Source organism: Acinonyx jubatus, chromosome X (assembly GCF_027475565.1).
Source record: "Acinonyx jubatus isolate Ajub_Pintada_27869175 chromosome X, VMU_Ajub_asm_v1.0, whole genome shotgun sequence".
NCBI lineage: Eukaryota > Metazoa > Chordata > Mammalia > Carnivora > Felidae > Acinonyx > Acinonyx jubatus.
Window position 1 is genome coordinate 66853372 of NC_069389.1, and position 21736 is coordinate 66875107.

The following is a 21736-nucleotide window of genomic DNA, read 5'->3' on the forward strand; positions in this document are numbered from 1 at the left end:
CACCACTTTCTTGATATATCATTGCATGGCATAGAAAGAGATCTGGTATATTCATTCTCTTATAATGGGACCAATCCCATCATGAGGACTCCACCCTTAGGACCTCATCTAAACCTAATTACCCCCTAAAATTCTCTACCTTCAAATGTCATCATATTGGGCATTAAGGTTTCAGAATATGAATTTTAGGGACACACATACATTCAGTCCATAGTAGTAACCCTTAAAGTATTAACTATGGTTTAATAGAAGCATTTAAAACTCTTAAAGCCAAAATATAAATGAATGAATGTCAAATATTTGGACTTGAGGTAATGTGAAATGCTTTAGAAAGTGGCATTTCCAGTAATTCTCTTAAACCACTATATGTAGATGAAAGTTATCCTATCTGTATTTTAGGCTACACACAGTCAACACTTCATCCTAATTATTTGAGAAGTATGATGTAGAAAAAAATACTGAACTATAAATCAAGAGTGTGAGTAATAAGACACATTTCTTATAGTAAAATAAAGGTACCTATAATAAATGGCCAAGAAATAGAAACATAATTTATACAGGAGGAAATAAATAAATATAAGAAATAAAATTATTAAAAAATATTGACTATGGGGTGCCTGGGTGGCTCAGTCAGTTAAGCATCTGACTTCAACTCAAGTCATGATCTCATGGTTCGTGAGTTCAGGCCCCATGTCAGGCTCTATGCTGGCAGCTTGGAGCCTGGAGCCTGCTTTGGATTCTGTGTCTCCCTCTCTCTCTGCCCCTCCTCCACTCGTGCTCTGTCCCTCTCTCAAAAATAAATAATAATAAAACATTTAAAAATTTAAAAAAATATATTGACCATGGTTAGTAATGAAAACAATCCTATGAGATCATTTCTCATATAATAATGAAGTAAAGATATAATAATACATACCTAAATTATATAAATATAACAAATTTTATATGTATTATGTGTTTAAGATATCTTATATATCTCACAGAGTTCTTGAGGCTTTAAGGATGGTGGTACTTTTATTCACTGCTGACGCAAAAGAACAGTGTAAACTGGTTTAACCTTCCTCTAAAATTATATGGAACTATGAAGGAAGAGTCATAAATGTGGTAATACTATTTGACTCAGTAATCCCATTACTTGAAATGTATTGTAATAAAAATATCAGCAGATGGATAAACAAACTCTAGGAATAAAGACAATGATTACAATACAGTCTGTAAAGGAAAAACTTTGGAATTAAACTAAAGGTATCAAATTAGGAGAATGGTTAGTAAAATATATATAATCATATGCATTCATTGAAATAATTATAAAACCTTGATAATTAAAGGAAAAAGTTCATATTATACTTTTAAGAGATAAAAACGGGAAAAAAATACTATGGGATCACAACTAAGCAAAAATCTGCATGTTTCTGAACAAAGATAGTAATATGCAAATATGAATATATTTATATTAGTAGGGTGGAATTTGAAGTGAATTTCCATTATTGTTAACTATTTTTTGTGTTTTTATATTATATTATCAATTTCAAAAGTTCTGGTCTATTAAAATAGTTGTGAGATCTTAGATACATAATGTACTTTGAAGGAACTTGGTTCCTACACAAATCCTTATTGTTGGATGAGTATTCAGTACTTCTCACCTTTTGGTGAACATTAGGAGCACCCAGGGAAGTTGTTGAACATGCAAATTTCTGACTCCATCTCAGACTTCGACTTGATAAGTCTGGGGTGGAGTCCAGGGACCTGCATTTTTAATAAGAAATAATAAAAATGATATCCAAGTTCTTTTCACTTGTGACATTATGTGTTTTGGTGTGGTCTCTAAAAAACCAGGAACTCTCCATAATTAATAGATAAATAATATTTTACTTTTTATTTTCTTTTTTTCCTTTATTTACTTTATTCCTCAGCCTGAAGCAAAGTGGATTCATAAGCTGCTTTAAAGAAAAAGAAAAAGAAAAAGAAAAAAAAAAACTGAGCACTTGGTTTCACAGAATGGCCTTACCACAGTAAACACTGGCTACTCCCAAATGATCATTTCTACTTGTGTGGAACTGTAATAAATAAAAACAAGTCTTCCATGAATCCCAGTGTTGCACCCACATGACTCCTGAAACAGAATGCTACAGGCATCAGTGACAGTCACAACAAAGTTTATTGCAATAAGACGCAAGGCCGACAGATCAGGATGACACTCTTGATCAGAGTGTGGCTTTGAACAGCGGGGGGTACAGAGTTTTTATAGCCTACCACATCGTCTTATCACCACCTGGGAACAGAACAAAGAAATAGTTCCCAGATGGGGTGGAAACAGTTCAGACATGCCCTTGCCCCAATCCAATCAAACACTAATCCAGTTGATTTTCCTTGAACACTTGTTCCCTTGATTGATAGGACAAGGCTGTTATCTCTTAACCTACAGTATCCAAACAAAGCTGTTATTTCTCAAGGCTACAGGTTAGCCCTACACTACAATTTAACACTTACACCAGGAGCTGATTTTTTTGTGTATAATTTATAGAGGTAATTTTAGTGGTACATGCTTTATTAAATGCTTGAACTATTCAAGCCAAAATGCTGTAGCATTTTACTCCATGTTCTGAAACTTTAATTAGAAACCATTTGTAAATTTAGGTTAAAACTTTACAATCTCCCTTTGAATACATTTATCATGTTTTGTTTTATCTACCTTTTCTTAGCGTTAAGAAAAAGTAAACAGATAATGGAAGGAAAGAATCATATCTTTTACACCCTTAAAAGAAATAAAGAGATATATGTAGAGAGTAACCCCCACTTCCTACATACATAAAGACCTCTAAATGTAATCATTTACCTTTAGACACTTTTTCTTTAGTTTATTACTTTATTTAATGATAATCTGCAAGTTACCCTGAAAGAAAAACACATATTTGTCAATTATTTTACATATTTCCATGAATATGCTTGTAATGTTTATTCCTGAAAGCTGTAAAGGGGTGTGGAAAGAAAGACAGTCTAATCCGAAGTCGGATTAGATTAGAGTAATCGTCTTTGTCTGTCTTAGCTGCTATAACAAAAATACCATAAATTGGGTAGCTCATAAACAAATTTATTTCTCACAATTCTAGAGGCTGGGTAGTCCAAGATCAAGGAACCAGAAAATTCAGGGTCTTGTGAGAGCCTACCTTCTGGTTCATAGACCTCCCTTATCACTGTGTCCTCACATAGTGGAAGGGGACTAGGGAGGTCTGGGTTCTCTTTTATAAAAACACTAATTCCTTTCTTGAGGGCTCTGCTCCCCCAAAGCACTTCTCAAAGGCTCTACCTTTGGGGTTTTAAGCCCCACTCTAATGCCACCACATTGGGGATTAAGATTTTAATATATGAATTTTGAGAGAACACAAATATCCTATCTATTGAAACAACAAATATATAGATAGAGCTATAGACAGATATAAATATGGAGAACTCCTTCATTCCATACAGTTTGATTTCTGCCTTTTGTTATAATCTTGTCCTCCATTTACTCAGAAATTACTACATTTCAGATCCAATTCTTAAAGAGGTGTCCTTTTTCTAACCCATGTGATAACTTTACACATTCCCTAAATGACACAAAAAAGTTTTTTATTGCAACATTGTAAATATGAAAAGTTTAAAAACAGTGCATTTATCTGTCATTAAATGATTATTTGAATATATAACAGTATTTCATTGTAATGGAATGCCACATGAATCTGAAAAGGAATAAAGAAGCTCTCTATGTAGTGAGATGGAAAGATCTTTTACTTAAGTTTTAGTGAAAAAAATCAAGGTGAATAAGAGACTATATGCTATAGAAGCTATAGTATTTTTTAAAAGAGAGAAGAGAGAATGCATGTGTGTGTCTGTGTGTGTGTGTGTACCTGTATTTCCTAAAAGAAGCTCTTGAATGATATAAAATAAAATAATAAAAGCAATTACCTATAAATAATAAGTGATGTTGAAGAAATAAATGAGAAACAGGGATGAAATTTAGACCCAATACCAATATTCAGCCAGTACACAAGGATAGATAAAATACTTCCAAAACAGTTGGCAAATGGCAGCTAGAGAATTTATCCTCCACCTGAAATGTCTCTCTGGACTTCTACCCTAGAGCACCAGCGATCCTCCAGGAATTACAAGCTAAGGGATAATGAAAAATATAAATGACTTACTAAGGGAAACAGTGGTGAAAGGTAAAGGAGAAAAGGAGAAAGAGTAGGTAGGGAGAATCTTCAGATTACCATGCAGTTGTGACCCATGTTAAAAGAGAAAGAAAAAGGAAAGCTGGAAGGAAGAGCCTGAGACTGTGATGCAGCTCAGAGAGTCTCAACCAGGCCAGTGAAAAGCCATGAGTAAATACTGCTCTTTAGAAGAGTTTGTGTTGGTAAGGAATATCCTGACCTTTGTACCCCCATGGTGCTAAATCATTAGCTGGAAGCAATCCAGTGAAAGAGTGGCCCTGGCTTGCACACTGGTGGATCTCAAATTTTCAGTAGCTTTAGGCTATCAGTATCTACACTCCTCATAGCACAATCTTTCTTTCTTTTTTTTTTTTTAAAGAAGGGATTATCTTGATATGCAGGTTTTTAATGTTTATTTATTTCTGAGACAGAGAGACAGCATTAGTCGGGAAGGGGCAGAGAGAGAGAGAGAGGGAGACACAGAATCAGAAGCAGACTCCAGGCTCTGAGCTGTCAGCACAGAGCCCGATGCAGGGCTGGAACTCACAGACCACGAGATCATGACCTGAGCCGAAGTCGGAGGCTCAACCGACTGAGCCACCCAGGCGCCCCAATCTTTCTTGAAGTGAGATCTGAGCAGCAAACTCAGTCACTACACAGATTAATTTCTCTATCCATACTCATCCCTCCAACGCTCCTGTGGACTTCTTCTTAGGGAGAAAAGTGGAAAAACAATAGCCTTCATCACTGTTGTTGATGTTAGGGCCACAATTGGCTGACTTCCTATGCTGTCCATTCTTTCTCTTCATCCTCAGGTATTGCTTCTATAGATCTTGCTGCCTTACCTGGTGGTGCAACCTGCAATTTCATTCCAGAAGGGTCTGAGACCCTAGTAATCATACCCTCTTCAAACTCCATTCATAGTAAAAAATGGAAGTATCAAGTACCACAGTACCAAGAGATCATGTGCCTTTCACAGATATTCTTTCTCTCTTATATTGTAAAAAGGAACTCTATCTCCTCTTGCTGATCAGGTTAAATTACCCTGTCAAGGTGGTGATTTTTCTTCACAATAGCTGGCCTCTAAACATAAGGAGTACAAAGTTCCCTGTCAATAGACATAACTTGCACTTCACTGGGACTATTGCTATTTCCCCTGGCAAGAATATGTTCCTTTTAGGAGGATTAGGACTTATAACACTACATTGGCCAGAACTGATGTAACAAGAAGAACTCAAGCTCTAGTGAGCCATTGAGAGGGATAGTAAGTGAGGCCACTCCTTAGTATATCACTTCATTTCTAAGCACATATGCTCTCCCTATTCAAGGCACACCATTACATAGAAGTTGCTGTTTTCATGCATGCATTGCATCTTAAAGAATGTCACTCAATTTTGAAGAGTATTGCACCCAAGTTAATATTTTATTATGCCTTAAATAGGTCATTCAGGCTCTCTCTGAAGACAGTTGATTCTGGATAGTGCAATATGTATTACCAGTGAATCTCTTGGCTAGTTTACTCCCACTTCTCCTTTACTGTGAAGTGAATCCTCTGGTTAGATACTATACTCCTTTAAGGCCATCCCTGAGTGTGGCTGTAATGTAGGTACCATATATTTTTAGCTTGAACCCACAAACTAAACCAACCTATTTATGAATGAAATTCAGGCTTTCTCTCCTTATTCAAATATTCACAGGTGTAAGCAGAGGGAGGGTGCTAGTGCAAGTATGTTGGATGACATAGGGGTCTGTGTAACCTGTTCATAAAATTTATTTATAACTTCTGGTCCTGCTTAGACTTGATCCCAGAATGACCATGTCCATTTTATGATGGATAGCTGCTGGGCCTTCATGACTTTTTGATTAGGAAAAATTCTTCAACAGAATCTGGATTATGATTGGCAGTTCTGGATTCATAATCATTTGGTATCCTATTGTAAAACATTTTGTCTCTATTATAGTCCAGGACCATGCCAAGAGTTGTCTGTTAAAGGGCATATAATTCTTGGATATAGACACCAACGCTTTGCTCCAGAAACCCAGGGGCTTTAATTGAGATTCTCACACTGGCACCTGTCAGAAACACCACATTGCACCTTTCCCTTTCACTTACACCTCCAAAACCAGAGAATTTTCTTCATTCTGTGCCACAAGCAGCAGGGATACTGACACCACAACTTGGGCTTATTATCAAGCCCTTTTCTGTTTCAAGGCCCCATTGAAATCTGTCAGCCTTTAGTGTCACCCAGTAAGTCAAATGGAACAGTATTCTTTTGTGTGAACTGTGTTACTCCAGAATCCAAAGAAGACCACCAGACAATGTATTTCTTTCTGCTTAGTAATAAATGCCAGACACAACTTTTTTTTTTTCTGTAGAGGGGCAGTGTCTCAGCATGTCTTTGACCACTGGACTAAAAGTTTTAGTAAAATTGCAAGTTCCTGAATATTTCTATTATTTGTCCTCCATTCTCTGAAATAAATGTCCCTTAATAAAGCCTTCCAGCATATTTTTCAATTTTTTTATTATCATGCCTAATCAGCATAATTCCACTGCTGTAATATTCTATAGGGTATACAGATGTTTCAGAATAGTTTAGACTATATTATGAGAAAGAATGGGAGATTTAACATAGATCTCAGCAAACTGTAAATGCATATCATTGCCTCATATGATTGTGAACTGTTTTCTGTTTCCCTTTTCTGAATAAATAGAAAATAATTTCCCAAATCAGTGTATGTGAGGTCTTTCCAAGCTGATCTAGCAACAGCACCATGTCTAGCAGAGCAGCTACAGTTGGGAATACCACCTGGATGAACTTGTAGTAGTTTATAGTCATTCTCCATGATTCATCCAGTTTTCTCAGTAGGCAAACTCACAAATTAAGCAGAGCTATGAGTGGGAATGTTATTATTGTATACTTTTTCTCCTTAAAAGTAATATAAATCATTCCCAAGTGGACCTAGGGATGTTATATATACTTGTATGTTTTTCCTAAAGGGTGGAGAGGAAGTTTCTAAGGTTTCCACTTGATTTCATTACTATAATAGCTACTACTCCACAGTCCATGGACCACATAGAGGGTTACTCCAACTGCCATGTATACAGCTAAATGATACACTTAGAAGTTGAGGAAATGACCAGTGGTTGTGTTTGCAACATCCATTAGACCAATCATAACCAAGACTCTACTTATTACCTGTTTATATGTACTTGTTTTCTAGGGTAGCCTACCAAAGTGGCAGGTACTTAAGCTGCCACAAACTGAATGGCTTGAGCCATATAAATTTATTCTCTCACAATTTTGTAGGCTATAACAACATAATCAAGGTGTTGACAAAGTTGGTTCCTTCTGAGGACTGTGAGGGAAGGACTCTCCTTGGCTTGTAGATGGATGCATTCATATGCACATGGTATTCTTCCTCTACATATGTCTCTGTGTCCAAATTTCCATTTTTTATAAGGAGACATATCACATTAGATTGGGATCTATCCCAATGACCTCATTTAAACATTTATCTCTGTAAAGACTCTCCCTCAAAGGTCATGTTCTGAAGTATTGAAGGTTAGGATATCAGCAGAGAAATTTGAGGGACACAATTCAACCCATAACCCATCTCTAAGGCCTTACTAAGGGTACCGTGATGGTGATGCTTCAGTTCTCTGGATATCAATGTCAAGTCAGATACTGTGTCCAATATTCCTCAAAGTAACTGTATATTCTCCTTTCCCTAGTGTATAGGCACTCAAGTAAATGATTCTAGGTCTTATTAAGTACTTATTAAGATATTATTGACTAAATTCCCAATGCTATTCTTTTCATCTGTGTGACTTATAACACAGGTGTGTAAATTTTTGCACCTTAAACTTCTACAACTATTTTACCTGTCAACTGAAGTATTGTCACAAATTTAGCAAAGTCTCAGGATATGAAATCAATGTACAGAAACTGGTTGTATTTCTATATGCCAATAATGAAGCAGCCAAAAAAGAAGTCAAGGAATCGATCTTGCTTGCAATTGCACCAAAAAATTAGGAATCTAAGAATAAACCTAACAAAAGTGGTAAAAGATCTATACTCTTAAAACTATAGAACACTTATGAAAGAAATTGAAGATGACACAAAGAAATGGAAAATCATTCCACGCTCACGTATTGGAAGAACAAACATTGTTAAAATGTCTATACTACCTAAAGAAATCTACACATTTAATGCAATCCCCATCAAAATACAAACAGCATTTTTTACAAAGCTGGAGCAAACATCCTAAAATTTGTATGGAACAAAAAAAGATTCCAAATAGCCAAAGCAAACCTGAAAAAGAAAACCAAAGGTGAGGGCATCACAATACCAGATTTAAAGCTATATTACAAAGTTTTAGTCATCAAGACCGTATGGTATTAGCACAAAAACAGACACACAGATCAATGGAACAGAACAGAAAGCCCAGAAACGAACCCACAACTATATGGTTAATTAATCTTCAACAAAGCAGGAAAGAATATTCAATGGGGAAAACAATAGTGTTTTCAACAAATGATATTGGGAAAACTGGAAAGCAACATGCAGAAGAATGAAACTGGACCACTTTCTTACACCATATACAAAAGTAAATTCAAAATGGTTGAAAGTCCTAAATGTGAGACAGAAACCATTAAAACCTTACAGTAGAAGGCAGCAAGCTTTTTGACACTAACCATTGCAATTTCTTAGTAGAAACATCTCCAGAGGCAAGGAAACAAAAGCAGAAATTAACTATTGGGATGTTATCAAGATAAAAAGCTTCTCCAGAGAGAAGGAAACAGTCAGAAAACGAAAACACAAGCAATTGAATGGGAGAAGATATTTGCAGTTGACATCTGATAAAGGGTTAGTATCCAAATTATGCTAAGTGAAATAAGGCAGAGAAAGACAGATACCATATGTTTTCACTCATACGTGGACCTTGAGAAACTTAACAGAAGACCATGGGGGGGGAGGGGAAAAAAAGTTGCAGAGGAGAGAGCCAAACCATAAGAGACACTTAAGGACTGGGAACAAACTGAGGGTTGATAGGGGGTGGGGGAGAGGGGAAAGTGGGTGATGGGCATGGAGGAGGACACTTGTTGGGATGAGCACTGGGTGTTGTATGGAAACTAATTTGACAATAAATTATATATATATATATATATATATGTACATATATATATATATATATATATATATATCAACATCCCCCCAAATATTAATAATCCAGTTAAGAAATGGGCAGAAGACATGAATAGACACTTTTCTAAAGAAGACATCCAGATGGTCAACAGAAGTATGAAAAGATGCTCAACATCATTCATTATCAGGGAAATGCAAATCAAAACCATGATGAGATACCAACTCATATCTGTGAAAATAGCTAAAATTAACAGCACAGTATACAACAGATGTTGGCAAGGATGCAGGGAAAGGGGAACCCTCTGGCACTGTTGGTGTGAATGCAAACTGGTGCAGGCAGGCATTCAGGAAAACAGTATGGAGGTTCCTCAAAAAGTTAAAAGTAGAGCTACCTTAAGACCCAGCAATTACACTACTAGGTATTTATCCAAAAGGACAAAAAATACAGGTTTGAAGGGGTACATGCACCCCAATGTTTATAGCAGCATTACCAACAATAGCCAAGCTATGTAAAGAGCACAAATGTCCATGGACTGATGAATGGATCAAGAAGATGTATATCTGAAGGCTATTACTCAGCCTTCAGAAAGAATGAAATCTTGCCGTTTGCAATATGTTTGGAGCTAGAGTGTATTATGCAAAGCAAAATAAGTCAGAGAAAGAAAAATACCATATGATTTCACTTATATACAAAATTTAAGAAACAAAATAGATGAACATATGGGAGTGGGGAAAAAAGAGAAAGGGAAACTAACCATGAGAGACACTTAAATATATGGAACAAAATGTGGATTGATGGAAGGAGGTGGGTGGGGAATGGGCTAGATGGATAATGGGTATTAAGGAGGGCACTTGTTATGATGAGCATTGGGTATTGTATGTAAGCGATGAATCACTGAATTCTACTCCTGAAATTAATAATGCACTATATGTTAATTAACTAGAATTTATATAAAAATTTGGAAAAAGAAAAAATATTTTCTTTTGAACTACATTTTAATATTCTTTTATTTCAAAAAATAAAACTATTATATAGTCCATATTTATAAATAATTTTTTAATAATGGTTAAATCCTTATTTTCAATTTGTTTTTATTGTTTACATTTAAAAAGTTTTGACTATGATTGACAAAACGTTACATTAGTTTCAGGGGAACAACACAGTGATTCAGTAAGTTTATATATTATGCTATGCTCTCCACAAATGTAGCTACCATCTGTCACCACACAATGCTATTACAATATCATTGATTATATTCCTTATGCTGTACTTTTATTACTATGACTTATTTTTTTCCATAACTGGAAGGCTGTATCTCCCAATACCCTTTACACATTTTGCCCATCCTCCTTTTTCCGCCCCTCTGGCAATCATAATTCTTTTCTGTATATTTATAGATCCGATTCTGCTTTTTCTTTGTTACTCATTTGTTGTTTAGATCCCACATATGAGTGAAATCATATGGTATCTGTCTTTCTCTGGTTGACTTATTTCACTTAGTATAATATCTGTTAGTTCTACACATTATCACAAATGGCAAGATCTCATCCTTTTTTATGGCTATGTAACATTTTTTTCTATATGTACATGTGTATACCATATGTATATATGTATATGTGTATATGTATATGTATATGTATATACATCTTCCTTGTCCAATCAACTATCCATGAACAGTTAGCTTCCTTCCATATCTTGGCTAATATACATAATGCTTTAATATACTTAAGGATGAACATATATTTTTGATTTAGTGTTTTTGTTTTCTTTTCACAAAAATTAAGTAGTAGAATTAATTAGTCATATGGTAATTGTATTTTTAGATAACTTCCATATTGTTCTCCACAGTAGCTCTATCAATTTCTATTTCCACCAGCAGTGTACAATAATAGCTTTTTGTCCAAGTTCTTGACAACACTTGTTATTGCTTGTCTTTTTTTTATTATTTAAATTCAATTTAGTTAACATACAGTGTATTCTTGCCTTCAGGAGTAGAACCCAATGATTCATCTCTTACATAGGACACCTAGTGCTCATCCACAAAAGTGCTCTCCTTAATGCCCATCACCCATTTAACCCATCCCCCCATCTACGTCCCCTCCAGCAACCCTCAGTTTGTTCTCTGTATTTAAGACCCTCTTATGGTTTGCCTCCCTCTCTGTTTTTATTTTATTTTCCCTTCTCTTTCCATATGTTCATCTGTTGTGTTTCTCAAATTCCACATGTGAGTAAAATCGTATGATACCTATGTGTAGGACTTCCAGTCATACTATGTTGAATAAAAATGGTGACTTTGGATATCCCTGTCTTTTTCCTAATCTTAAAATAGAACCTCTCAAGTTTTCACCATCGAATATAATGTTAACTATGGGTTTTTCATATATGTCTCTTATTATGTTGAGGCATGATCACCCTAAAGCCACTTTGTTGAGAGTTTTATCATAAATGGATACTGTACTTTGTCAAATGGTATTTTTACATTTATTGAGGTAATCATATGCTTTTAATCCTTTGTTTTGTTAATATCATATATTATATTGATTGATTTGCAATAATGGAACAATCTTTGTGTACCCAGAATAAATCCCACATGATTGTAATGTGTAATTCCTTTAATGTATTGTTGAATATGGTTTGCTAATATTTTTTTAGTAGTATTTCATCTATGTTCATCAGAGATATTGGCCTATTGTGTGCGTGTGTGTGTGTGTGTGTGTGTGTGTGTTTATTGTGTCTTTATCTGGTTTTAGTACAGGGTAACGCTGGCCACATAAAATGTATTTAGAAGCTCTTCTTTTTTTTTTTTTGGTTCTTTTTTCTTTTTGGAATAGATTGAGGTGAATAGGTATTAACTCTTCTTTTAATGTTTGGTAGAATTCATCTGTGAATCCAGATGGTCCTGGAAATTTTTTGGTAGTATTTTTTTAATCAGTATCATTGATTTAATTTCATTACTATTAATTCTTCTATTGAAATGTTCTATTTCTTTTTTTTTCTTTTCTATTTCTTGATTCAGTGTTGAAAGGTTATATGTTTCTATAAATACATTCATTACTTCCAGATTGTGCAATTTGTTCATATATAATTTTTTTAGTATTCTTTTATAACCCTTTGTATTTCTGTGGTTTCAATTGTCACTTCTCTCTCATTTCTGATTTCATTTTTTGGGCCTTTTCACTTTTTTTCTTGAGTCTGGCTAAAGATTTTTAATTTTGTTTACCTTTTCAAAGAAGCAGCTCTTGGCAGGATTGACTTTTTCCTTTTCTTGTCTTTACATTTTTTAGACTTTATGCTACTTATATCTGCCTTGATCTTTGTGTTTTTTTTTTCCTTTTTATTACTCACCTTGGGTTTTGTTTGTCCCTTTTTCCCATCATTTATGTGTAAGATCAGATTAACTATTTGAACATTTTCTTGTTTCTTTTTTTGTTTTTAATAATTTAATGTCAAGTTAGCTAACATACGGTGTGTACAGTGTAGTCTTGGCTTCGGGATTAGATTCCCATGATTCATCCTAACAAGTGCTTTCCTCAATGCCCATCACCCATTTCCCCCACCTCCCAACTCCCCATTCTCATCAACCATAAGTTTGTTCTCTGTATTTAAGAGTATTTATGGTTTGCCTCCCTCTCTGTAACTTATTTTTCCTTCCCTTCCCCTATAGTCTTCTATTAAGTTTCTCAAATTACACATATGAGTGAAAGCATATGATGTCTTTTTCTGACTTATTACACTTAGTATAATACCTTCCAGTTACATCCACATTGTTGCAAATGGCAAGATTTCATTTTTTTCATCACCGAGTAGTATTCTATTGTATATACATACCACATCTTCTATATCCATTCAGTAGCTGATGGACATTTGGGCTTTTTCCATAATTTGGCTATTGTTGATAGTGCTGCCATAAATATTGGCATACCTGTGCTCCTACAAATAAGACTCATGTATCCTTTGGATAAATTCCTAGAAGTGCTATTGCTGAGTCATAGGGTAATTCTATTTTTAATTTTTGAGGAACCTCCACACTGTTTTCCAGGGAAGCTGCACCAGTTTGCATTCCCACCAACAGAGCAAGAGTGTTCCCTTCTCCACATCCTTGCCAACATCTGTTGTTTCCTGAGTTGTTAATTTTAGACACTCTGACCAGTGTGAGGGGCTAGCAGACACATGAAAAGATGCTCAACATCTTGTTTCTTGAGGTAACCCTTTACCGCTATCAATTTCCCTTATAGAACTGATTTTGCTGCATCCAAATGATTTTGGATCATTGTGTTTTCATTTTCGTTTACCTTCTTGTATGTTTTTTATTATTTCTTTGATTGCTTCATGAGTCATTGGTTGCTTACTATTTTTTAGTCTCAGCGTTTTTGGTTTTTTTTCCCAATTTTTTCTTGTAATTGACTTATTGTTTCATACTATTGGAGTCAAAAACAAGGTATGATATGATGCCAATCTTAGATTTATTGAGACTTGTTTTGTGGCCTAACATGTGATCTATCTTGTATAATTTTCCATGTGCACTTGAAAGTATATTGGTTACTGGTAATTTGTTTCAAATTTTTATTTAAATTCTAGTTAGTTAACATATAGTATAATGTTGGTTTCAGGAGTAGAATTTAGTGATTCATCACATATATAACACTCAGGTTTCATCGCAAGCGTCCTCCTTAATACCCATCACCCGTTTAATTTAGCCCATCCCCACCCACCTCACCTCCAGCAACACTGTTTATTCTCTATAGATAAGAGTCTATGGTTAAGAAGGAAGTATAATGTCCTTTCTTTATTTTCCTTCCCCTGTGTTCATCTGTTTTGTTTCTTAAATTCCATATATGACAGAAATCATATGGTGTTTCTCTTTCTCTGGCTGATTTATTTTGTTTTACATAATATACTCTAGCTCTGTCCACATCATGAAAATGGCAAGATTTCATTATTTTTTATACCTGAGTAGTAGTGTGTGTGAGTGTATCACATCATTTTGAGAGAGAGAGAGAGAGAGAGAGAGAGAGAGAGAGAGAGAGAGCATGGGCCAGGGAGAGGGGCAGAGGGAGAAAGAATCCCAAGCAGAGCTCGATCCCATGATCCTGGGATCATGACCTGAGCTGAAATCAAGAGTCATACGCCCAACCAACTCAGCCTCCCAGGTGCCTCTATTTCACATTTTCTTTGTCTAATTATCAGCTGATGGACATTTGGATTCTTTCCACAATTTGGTTATTGTTGATAAAGCTGCTATAACATCTGGGTTCATGTCCCTTTGAATTAGAATTTTTGTATCATTTGTGTAAATACCTAGTATTGTAATTGCTGGATTATAGGGCAGTTCTATTTTTAACTTTTTGAGGAAACTCCATGTTGTTTTCCAGAGTGGCTGCACCAGTTTGCATTCCCAACAATGCCAGAGGGTTCCCTTTTCCCTGATTCCCTGCCAACATCTGTTGTTTCCTGTGTTGTTAATTTTAGCTATTTTGAGATATATGAGGTGGTATCTTATTGTGGTTTGAATTTGCATTTCTCTCATAATGAGTGATGTTGAACTTCTTTTCATGTGTCCGTTAGCCATCTGAACATCCTCTCTGGAAAAATGTTTATTCAGGTCTTCTGCCCATTTCTGAACTGCATTATTTTGTTTTTCTGGGTGTTGAGTTTGATAAATTCTTTACAGATTTTGGATACTTTATCATATATATCACTTGTAAATATCTTCTCCCATTCCATGGGCTTATTTTAGTTTTGTTGATTGTTTTCCTTCTCTACAGAGAAGGTTTTGTTGTTGTTGTTGTTGTTGTTGTTTTGTTTTGTTTTGTTTTTTTGTTTTTAATCTTGATGAAGTCCCAATAGTTCATTTTTGCTTTTGTTTCCTTGCTTCTGGAGATGTGTCTAGTAAGAAGTTGCTATGGTCAATGTCAAAAAGGTTGCTGCCTGTGTTCTCCTGTAGGGTTTTGATGGTTTCCTGTCTCACATTTAGGTCTTTCAACCATTTTGAATTTATTTTTGTATATGGTGTAAGAAGTGGTCCAGTTTCATTCTTATGCATTTTGCTGTCCAGTTTTCCCAACACCATTTTTTAAGGACACTGTTTCCCCCTCCCCCCACCTTGGATATTCTTTCTTGCTTTGTGTGTCTGTTTTTGTGTCAATACCATACTGTCTTGATGACTATGGCTTTGTAATATAGCTTGAAGCCCAGAATTGTGATGCCTCCAGCTATGCTTTTCTTTTTCAAGATTGCTTTGGCTATTTGGGGTATATCATAGTTCCATACAAATTTTAGGATTGTTTGTTCTAGCTCTGTGAAAAACGCTGGTAGTACTTCAATAGGGATTGCATTAATTGTGTAGATTGCTTTAGGTAGTATAGACATTTTAACAGTATTTGTTCTTCCAATCCATGACCATGGAATGGTTTTCCATTTCTTTGTGACCTCTTCAATTTCATTCATAAGCATTGTATATTTTTCAGAGTATAGATCTTTTGCCTATTTGGTCGGGTTTATTCCTAGATGTAGTATGGTTTTTGGTGAAGCATTCTACTGGTTTTGGATGGAATGTTCTGTACATATTTGTTTTGTTCATCTGGTGAAATGTGAAATTCAGACAAGGTTTTCTTATTAATTTTCTGACTGGATGATCTATACATTGATGTAAGTGGGGCATTAAAGTGCCCCCTATTATTGTATTACCATCAGTGTCTTTTCTTATGTCCATTAATATTTTCTATATGCATTTATTGTGTCATTACTGTGTGTAAAGATTTTTGAAGATTTTATATTTCCTTGTTTGATCTCTATCACGATGTAATTCTTTTCTTTATCTCTTGCAACAGGCTTTGTTTTAATGTCTATTTTGTTTGATATAAGTATTGCTACCTTAGCTTTTTCTTCACTTCAATTTTCGATGGCATATGTTTTTCCATAACTTCACTTTTAGTCTGTATGTGTCTTTGGATCTGTGGTGAGTGTCTTATAGGCCACGTATACATTGGTCTTGTTGTTTTATCCATTTTGATAACCTATGTCTTGGGATTGAAGCATTTAGGACACTTATTTAAAATAATTATTGATAAGTATGTATTTAATGCCATTTTGTTAATTGTTTTCTGGTTATTTTTGCAGTTGTTCTCTGTTCCTTTTTTCTTCTCTTGTTCTTTGTGATTGAGGAGTTTCTGTAGTGTTATGTTTGGCATTATTTCTCCTTATTGTTTTTTTTTGTGTGTGTGCATCTATTATATTTTTTGGATTTGTAGTTACAATGGGATTGATATATAACATCCTAAGTATACAGCAGTCTATATTAAGTTGGTTGTCATTTAAGTACAAACACATTCCAAAGAAACTTCCTTTTTTTACTCCCTCCCTCACATTTATGTATATGCTATCATATTTATAACTTTTTGTTCCTAATTTTCTCACGTCTAATTATGGCCATTTATTTTCCACTTTGATAAGTCCCTTTACCATCCTTTGTAAGGCTGGTTTAGTGGTGATAAACACTTTTAATTTGTGTTTTTCTGGGAAACTTTTTATCTCTCCTTCAAATCTGAATAATAAGATTGCCAGGTAGAGTATTCCTGATTGTAGACTGTAGATTTTTTTTTCCTTTAAGCACTTTGAATATACATTGCCAGTCCCTTCTAGCTTGAATATTTTCTGCTGGAAAACCAGCTGATATTATTAAGGATTTACCTTGCAGGTAATGTTTTGCTTCTCTCATGCGGCTTCTAAAATTATTTATCTTTAAACTTTGATATTTTAATTATTTGAATCCCCCCTCTCCCTCCCTCTCTCTCTCTCTCTCTCTCACCCTCTCTATTTTGGTGAGTCTGGTTAATTTTTTAAAAATGTTTATTTATTTATTTTGAGAGAGAGAGAGAGAGAGAGAGAGAGAGCAGGGGATGGCCAGAGATAGAGGGAGAGAGGGAATCCCAAGCAGGTTCTGCGATTGTAGTGCAGAGCCTGACACAGGCTCAATTCCATGAACCATAGGATCATGACCTGAGTTAAAATCAAGAGTTGGATACTTAACCAACTGAGCCACCCAAATGCCCCTAGCTAAACATTTTTCAATTTTGTTGATCTTTTCCACGAATCAGGTCCTGGTTTCATTTATCTGCTTTTTGTTTTGTTTTCTGTTTTTATTTTTGTTTAGTTTTTATTTTGTTTATGTTTGAATGGTTATTATTTATTTTCTTCTACTGTTTTTGGATATTGTTTATTCTTCATTTTCTAACTCCTTTAGGTGTAAGGTTAGACTGAGATTTTTCTTGCATCCTGAGTTAAGCCTGTATTACTACAAATTTCCCTCTTAGAATCACTTTTGCTATGTACCAAACATTTTGGACCATTGTGTTTTTATTTTCATGTGTTTTCATTTTGTTTCCATGTGATCTTTGGTTTCTTCTTTGATTTCTTGGTTGATCCATTCATTGTTTAGTAGCATGTTATTTAATGTGCATGTATTTATCACCTTTCCAGATTTTTTCTTGTGGTTGATTTCTAGTTTCACAGTGTTGGGGTCAGAAAAGTTACATGGTATGACTGCAATTCTTTTGAATTTGTTGAGACATTTTTGTGGCCGAATATGTGACCTATTTTAAAGAATGTTCCATGTGCACTTGAGAAGGATGTGTATTCTACTGTTTTAGGATGGAATGTTCTGAATATATCTGTTAAATATACTTGGTCCAGTGTGTTTAAAGCCATTGTCTCCTTGTTAATTTTCTGCTTAGATGATCTGTCTGTCGATGCAAATGTAGTGTTAAAGGTCCCTACTATTACTATATTATTATCAACGACTTCCTTTATGTTTGTTATTAACTGTTTTATGTATTTGGGTGCACTCATCTTGGTGCATAAATATTTGCAATTGTTATATCTTCTTGTTGGATTTCCCCCTTTATTATCATATATGTCATTATATTATCATATAGTGTCCTTCCTTGTTTCTTTTTAGAGACTTTGGATTAAAGTTTATTTTGTCTGATATAAATATTTCCCCAGGTTTCTTTTGAGATACATTTGCATGGTAAATATTTCTCCACCTGTCACTTTCAACCTGAAGGTGTTTTTAGGTTTTAAATAAGTATCTTGTAGGCAGCATATATATGGGTCTTGTTTTTTTAACCATTCTGTCACCCTAATTCTTTTGATTGGATTGTTTAGTTCATTTACAGTCAAAGTAATTATTGTTATGTATGTATCCATTGCCACTTTATTACTTATTTTGTTGTTTCTATAGTTTTTCTATAAGCCTTTCTTCTTTTTCTCTTTTCATGCCTTGCTGGTTTCCTTCAGTGATACAGTTGGGTTATTCTCTTTTTATTTATTGCATATCTATTAGTGGTTTTTGATTTGTAATTATCATTAGGTTTCTATTAACATTTCCTACACATAGCAGTAGATAAGTTGATAGTCACTTCAATTTGAACCCAACTTTACTCCTACCCCCACCATGTTTTAGGTATATGGTGTCATATTTTACATCCTTTTACTTTGTGAATTCCTTTATTAATTTATGCAGAGGTACTTAGGTTTCATAGTCTCATTTATGGTCTTTCCTTTCCTCTCAAAGTATCCCCTTTAATATTTCTTGCCAGGCTGGTTCAGTAGTCAGGAACTTGTTTAGTGTTTTTGTTTTGTATTATTTGTGTTTAACTCAGAGACTCTATCTCTCCTTCTATTCTGAATGGTAGTGTTGCTAGACAGAGTATTTTTGACTGCAGATTTTTCATTTTCAGCATTAGGAATATATCATGCCATTCCCTTCTGGCCTGCAAAGTTTCTGTTGAAAAACCCACTGATAGACTTATGGGGTTACACTTGAATATAACTACCTTCTTTTTTATTGCTGCTTTAAATTTTTTATCACTTCATTTCTCACTTTAATTACTATGCTACTTGTTGTGGACCTCCTTAAGTTGATTTTTTTGGGTGCTTTCTGTGCCTCCTTGATCTGAGTATTATTTTCCTTAGCCATATTAATGAAGTTTTCTGTTATTATTTCTTCAAATAAAATTTCTGCCCCTTCTTCACTCTTCTTCTTCTGGGATTCTTATAATGCAAATGTCATTACAGTTGATGGAGTTATTGAGTTTCGTATGTTCACTCTCATTTTTCATAATTCTTTTTTCTGTCCTTTCTCAACATGATTAATTTCCATTGCTCTGTCTTCCAGATCATTAATTCCTTCCTCTGCTTCCTCTAGCCCCCTATTTATTCCATCAGGTGTATTTTTAATTTTATTTGTTGTGTTCCTCACCTCTGATTTGTTCCTTTTTTTCCATCTCTTTTTCCAGAGTCTCACTGATGTCCTCCACTCATTTCTCAAGTCTGGTGACTGTCTTTATGATCATTACTTTAAGTTCTCTATCAGACCTTACTTATGTCTGTTTCACTTAGGTCTCTTGCTGAGTTTTTGTCCTGTTGTTACATTTTGGACATATTCTTCTGTCTCCTCTTTTTCTCTCACTCTCTGTGTCTATTTCCTTATTTTAGGAAAGATAACTACATTCCTGTACTAGAAATAATGGCCTAATGAGGAGGAGGTTCTGTAGTGCCCTGTTATGTAGTATCCTCTGTTCATGAGAACTGGTGCTTCAGGGCTGTCTCTTGTGTGTCATGTGTTTGCCCTGCTGTTGCATCTCAGCCACTTTTTCTTTCAATCCAGTTGATTGCAAGGCCTGTCTTTGCTTTGTGCAGTGTTTGGTCTCTGTTAGCAGGCCAGTCTTGGGATGACTTGCACCTGAATTGATTCAGACCAGACTTTTGCCAGAGACACTGTAGCACCAAACTGCAGGGTGCTTTCCCTGTGTTGTCCCCTGAGAAGCTTTCATTGGTGGGTGGGACCTGTCATCAGACCAGTTGTTTCCCTCCAGTCCACTGCTTGGGCAGCAGCCTGGCTGACATGTCTGGTTACTTTTCCCACTCTTGAGGGGAGGAGTCACTTTGGAGTGGTGCTTGTCACTGTAGAGGCTGTTTCTACACTGTCAGGCCTGCACCATCATCCTGGCCAAGAGCATATAGGTGAGGACCGGTCCTCCAAAGCACAATGCAGGAGCAGTGCATTGGGGTGGCTGTGCTTTCGGGTGCTGGTTCAAGAAAGCTCTGTGCTGTCAGGGGAGGGGTCTTGCAGCAAAAAGACTGAATATATCTTTTGGATCTGCAGAAGCACATTTCAGGGGGAATTACAGCATGGAGGCAGTGCTAGCAAGCTTTGAGTACCATTTGAGGGGTCTTGCAACACTGGGACAGAGGTAATGTCCAGAGTGGTAGTTTGGCAGATGCACAGCATATGGTGGCAGGGAAGCTATGCTAGCAAGTTCAGTAGCCAGGCCCTTAGGTTCTCTTGTGTTTATGTAGGGGTGTGGAGGAGGAAAATGATGTCTTCCAGTTCTTTTATTCCTTGAGGAAGAGCTCCCTAACTCTTTAGGAAGAGTTCTGTTCATCTGGGACAGGCTCTAAGATGAATAAATAACACTCCTCTCATTATGCCTCAGGCACCTTTCAAATTGCTGCTTATATGCTGTGTCTCTATGGGCTGTTTGTTATATTCCTTCTTTGTGGGAAGGGACAGTTTCCTCTTGCCCTCTTAGCTCTCCCAGAGCCAAGCCATTGATTGCTTTAAATTTTAGGTTTTAAGTCCCTTGGCTTAAAAAAATTCAGAAAAATTGGCCCCTCTGACTTTCAAAGCTAAATGTTATGTGGATTCATCTTGCCCTTGCAGGTATCCCAGTTTGGAACTCTGTTTCTCTCTCTTTTCTGTGCCCATGGCATTCCTTTCTCCACAAACAGTATTGCCAATACATTTAGCTCCTGACTACATCTCTTCCCTTCCTACACTTTTTGATGTGGCCTCTTCTCTACATTTACATGTGGAGTTTATTCTACCAGTATTGTGGCAATTTTCTGGGTTACTTAAACCGCTATGGGTATTATTTAGTTGTAATCATGGGATGAGGTGAGCCTAGGGTCCTCCTACTCCACCTTCTTCCCCAAGTTCTACCATTTGTTTTTTTTTCAGAAATGTAAATCTACCACCATTGATTTTTAAATGTAGATTTGGTATCTTACAAGTTTTCTGTATTTATTGATTAAATATAAAAATTGGTGGAGTCTTTGAGATTATTCTATATGTAAAATCATGTGATCTGCAAATAGAGACAATTTTACTTTCTCCAATCTAATTCTTATGTGATTTATTTCTTTTTATTGTCTAATTGATCTGCCTAGGACTTCCAGTACTGTACTGAACAGGAGTGGTGACAGTGGACTTGCTTGTCTTGTTCCTGATCTTATAGGAAACATTTCAAACTTTTTTGATTGAGTATGATGTCGGTTGTGTGTTGTCACTGTGTCATTTATTGCATTGAAGTATGTTCCTTCTAGACATAATTTTT

At 35.5% G+C, this 21736-nt stretch overlaps 1 protein-coding gene across 1 annotated transcript in view; it reads left to right on the forward strand.

Moving 5' to 3' along the window:
• Positions 1–2071, forward strand: part of CYLC1 (cylicin 1) — a 77526-nt gene extending 75455 nt beyond the window's left edge. The window contains exon 6 of the mRNA XM_053201419.1: positions 1914–2071. Within this exon, the coding sequence (XP_053057394.1) occupies positions 1914–1946 (33 nt within the window). The 3' untranslated portion in view covers positions 1947–2071. The remainder of the gene's footprint in view (positions 1–1913) is intronic.
• The last annotated feature ends 19665 nt before the right edge of the window (positions 2072–21736 follow it).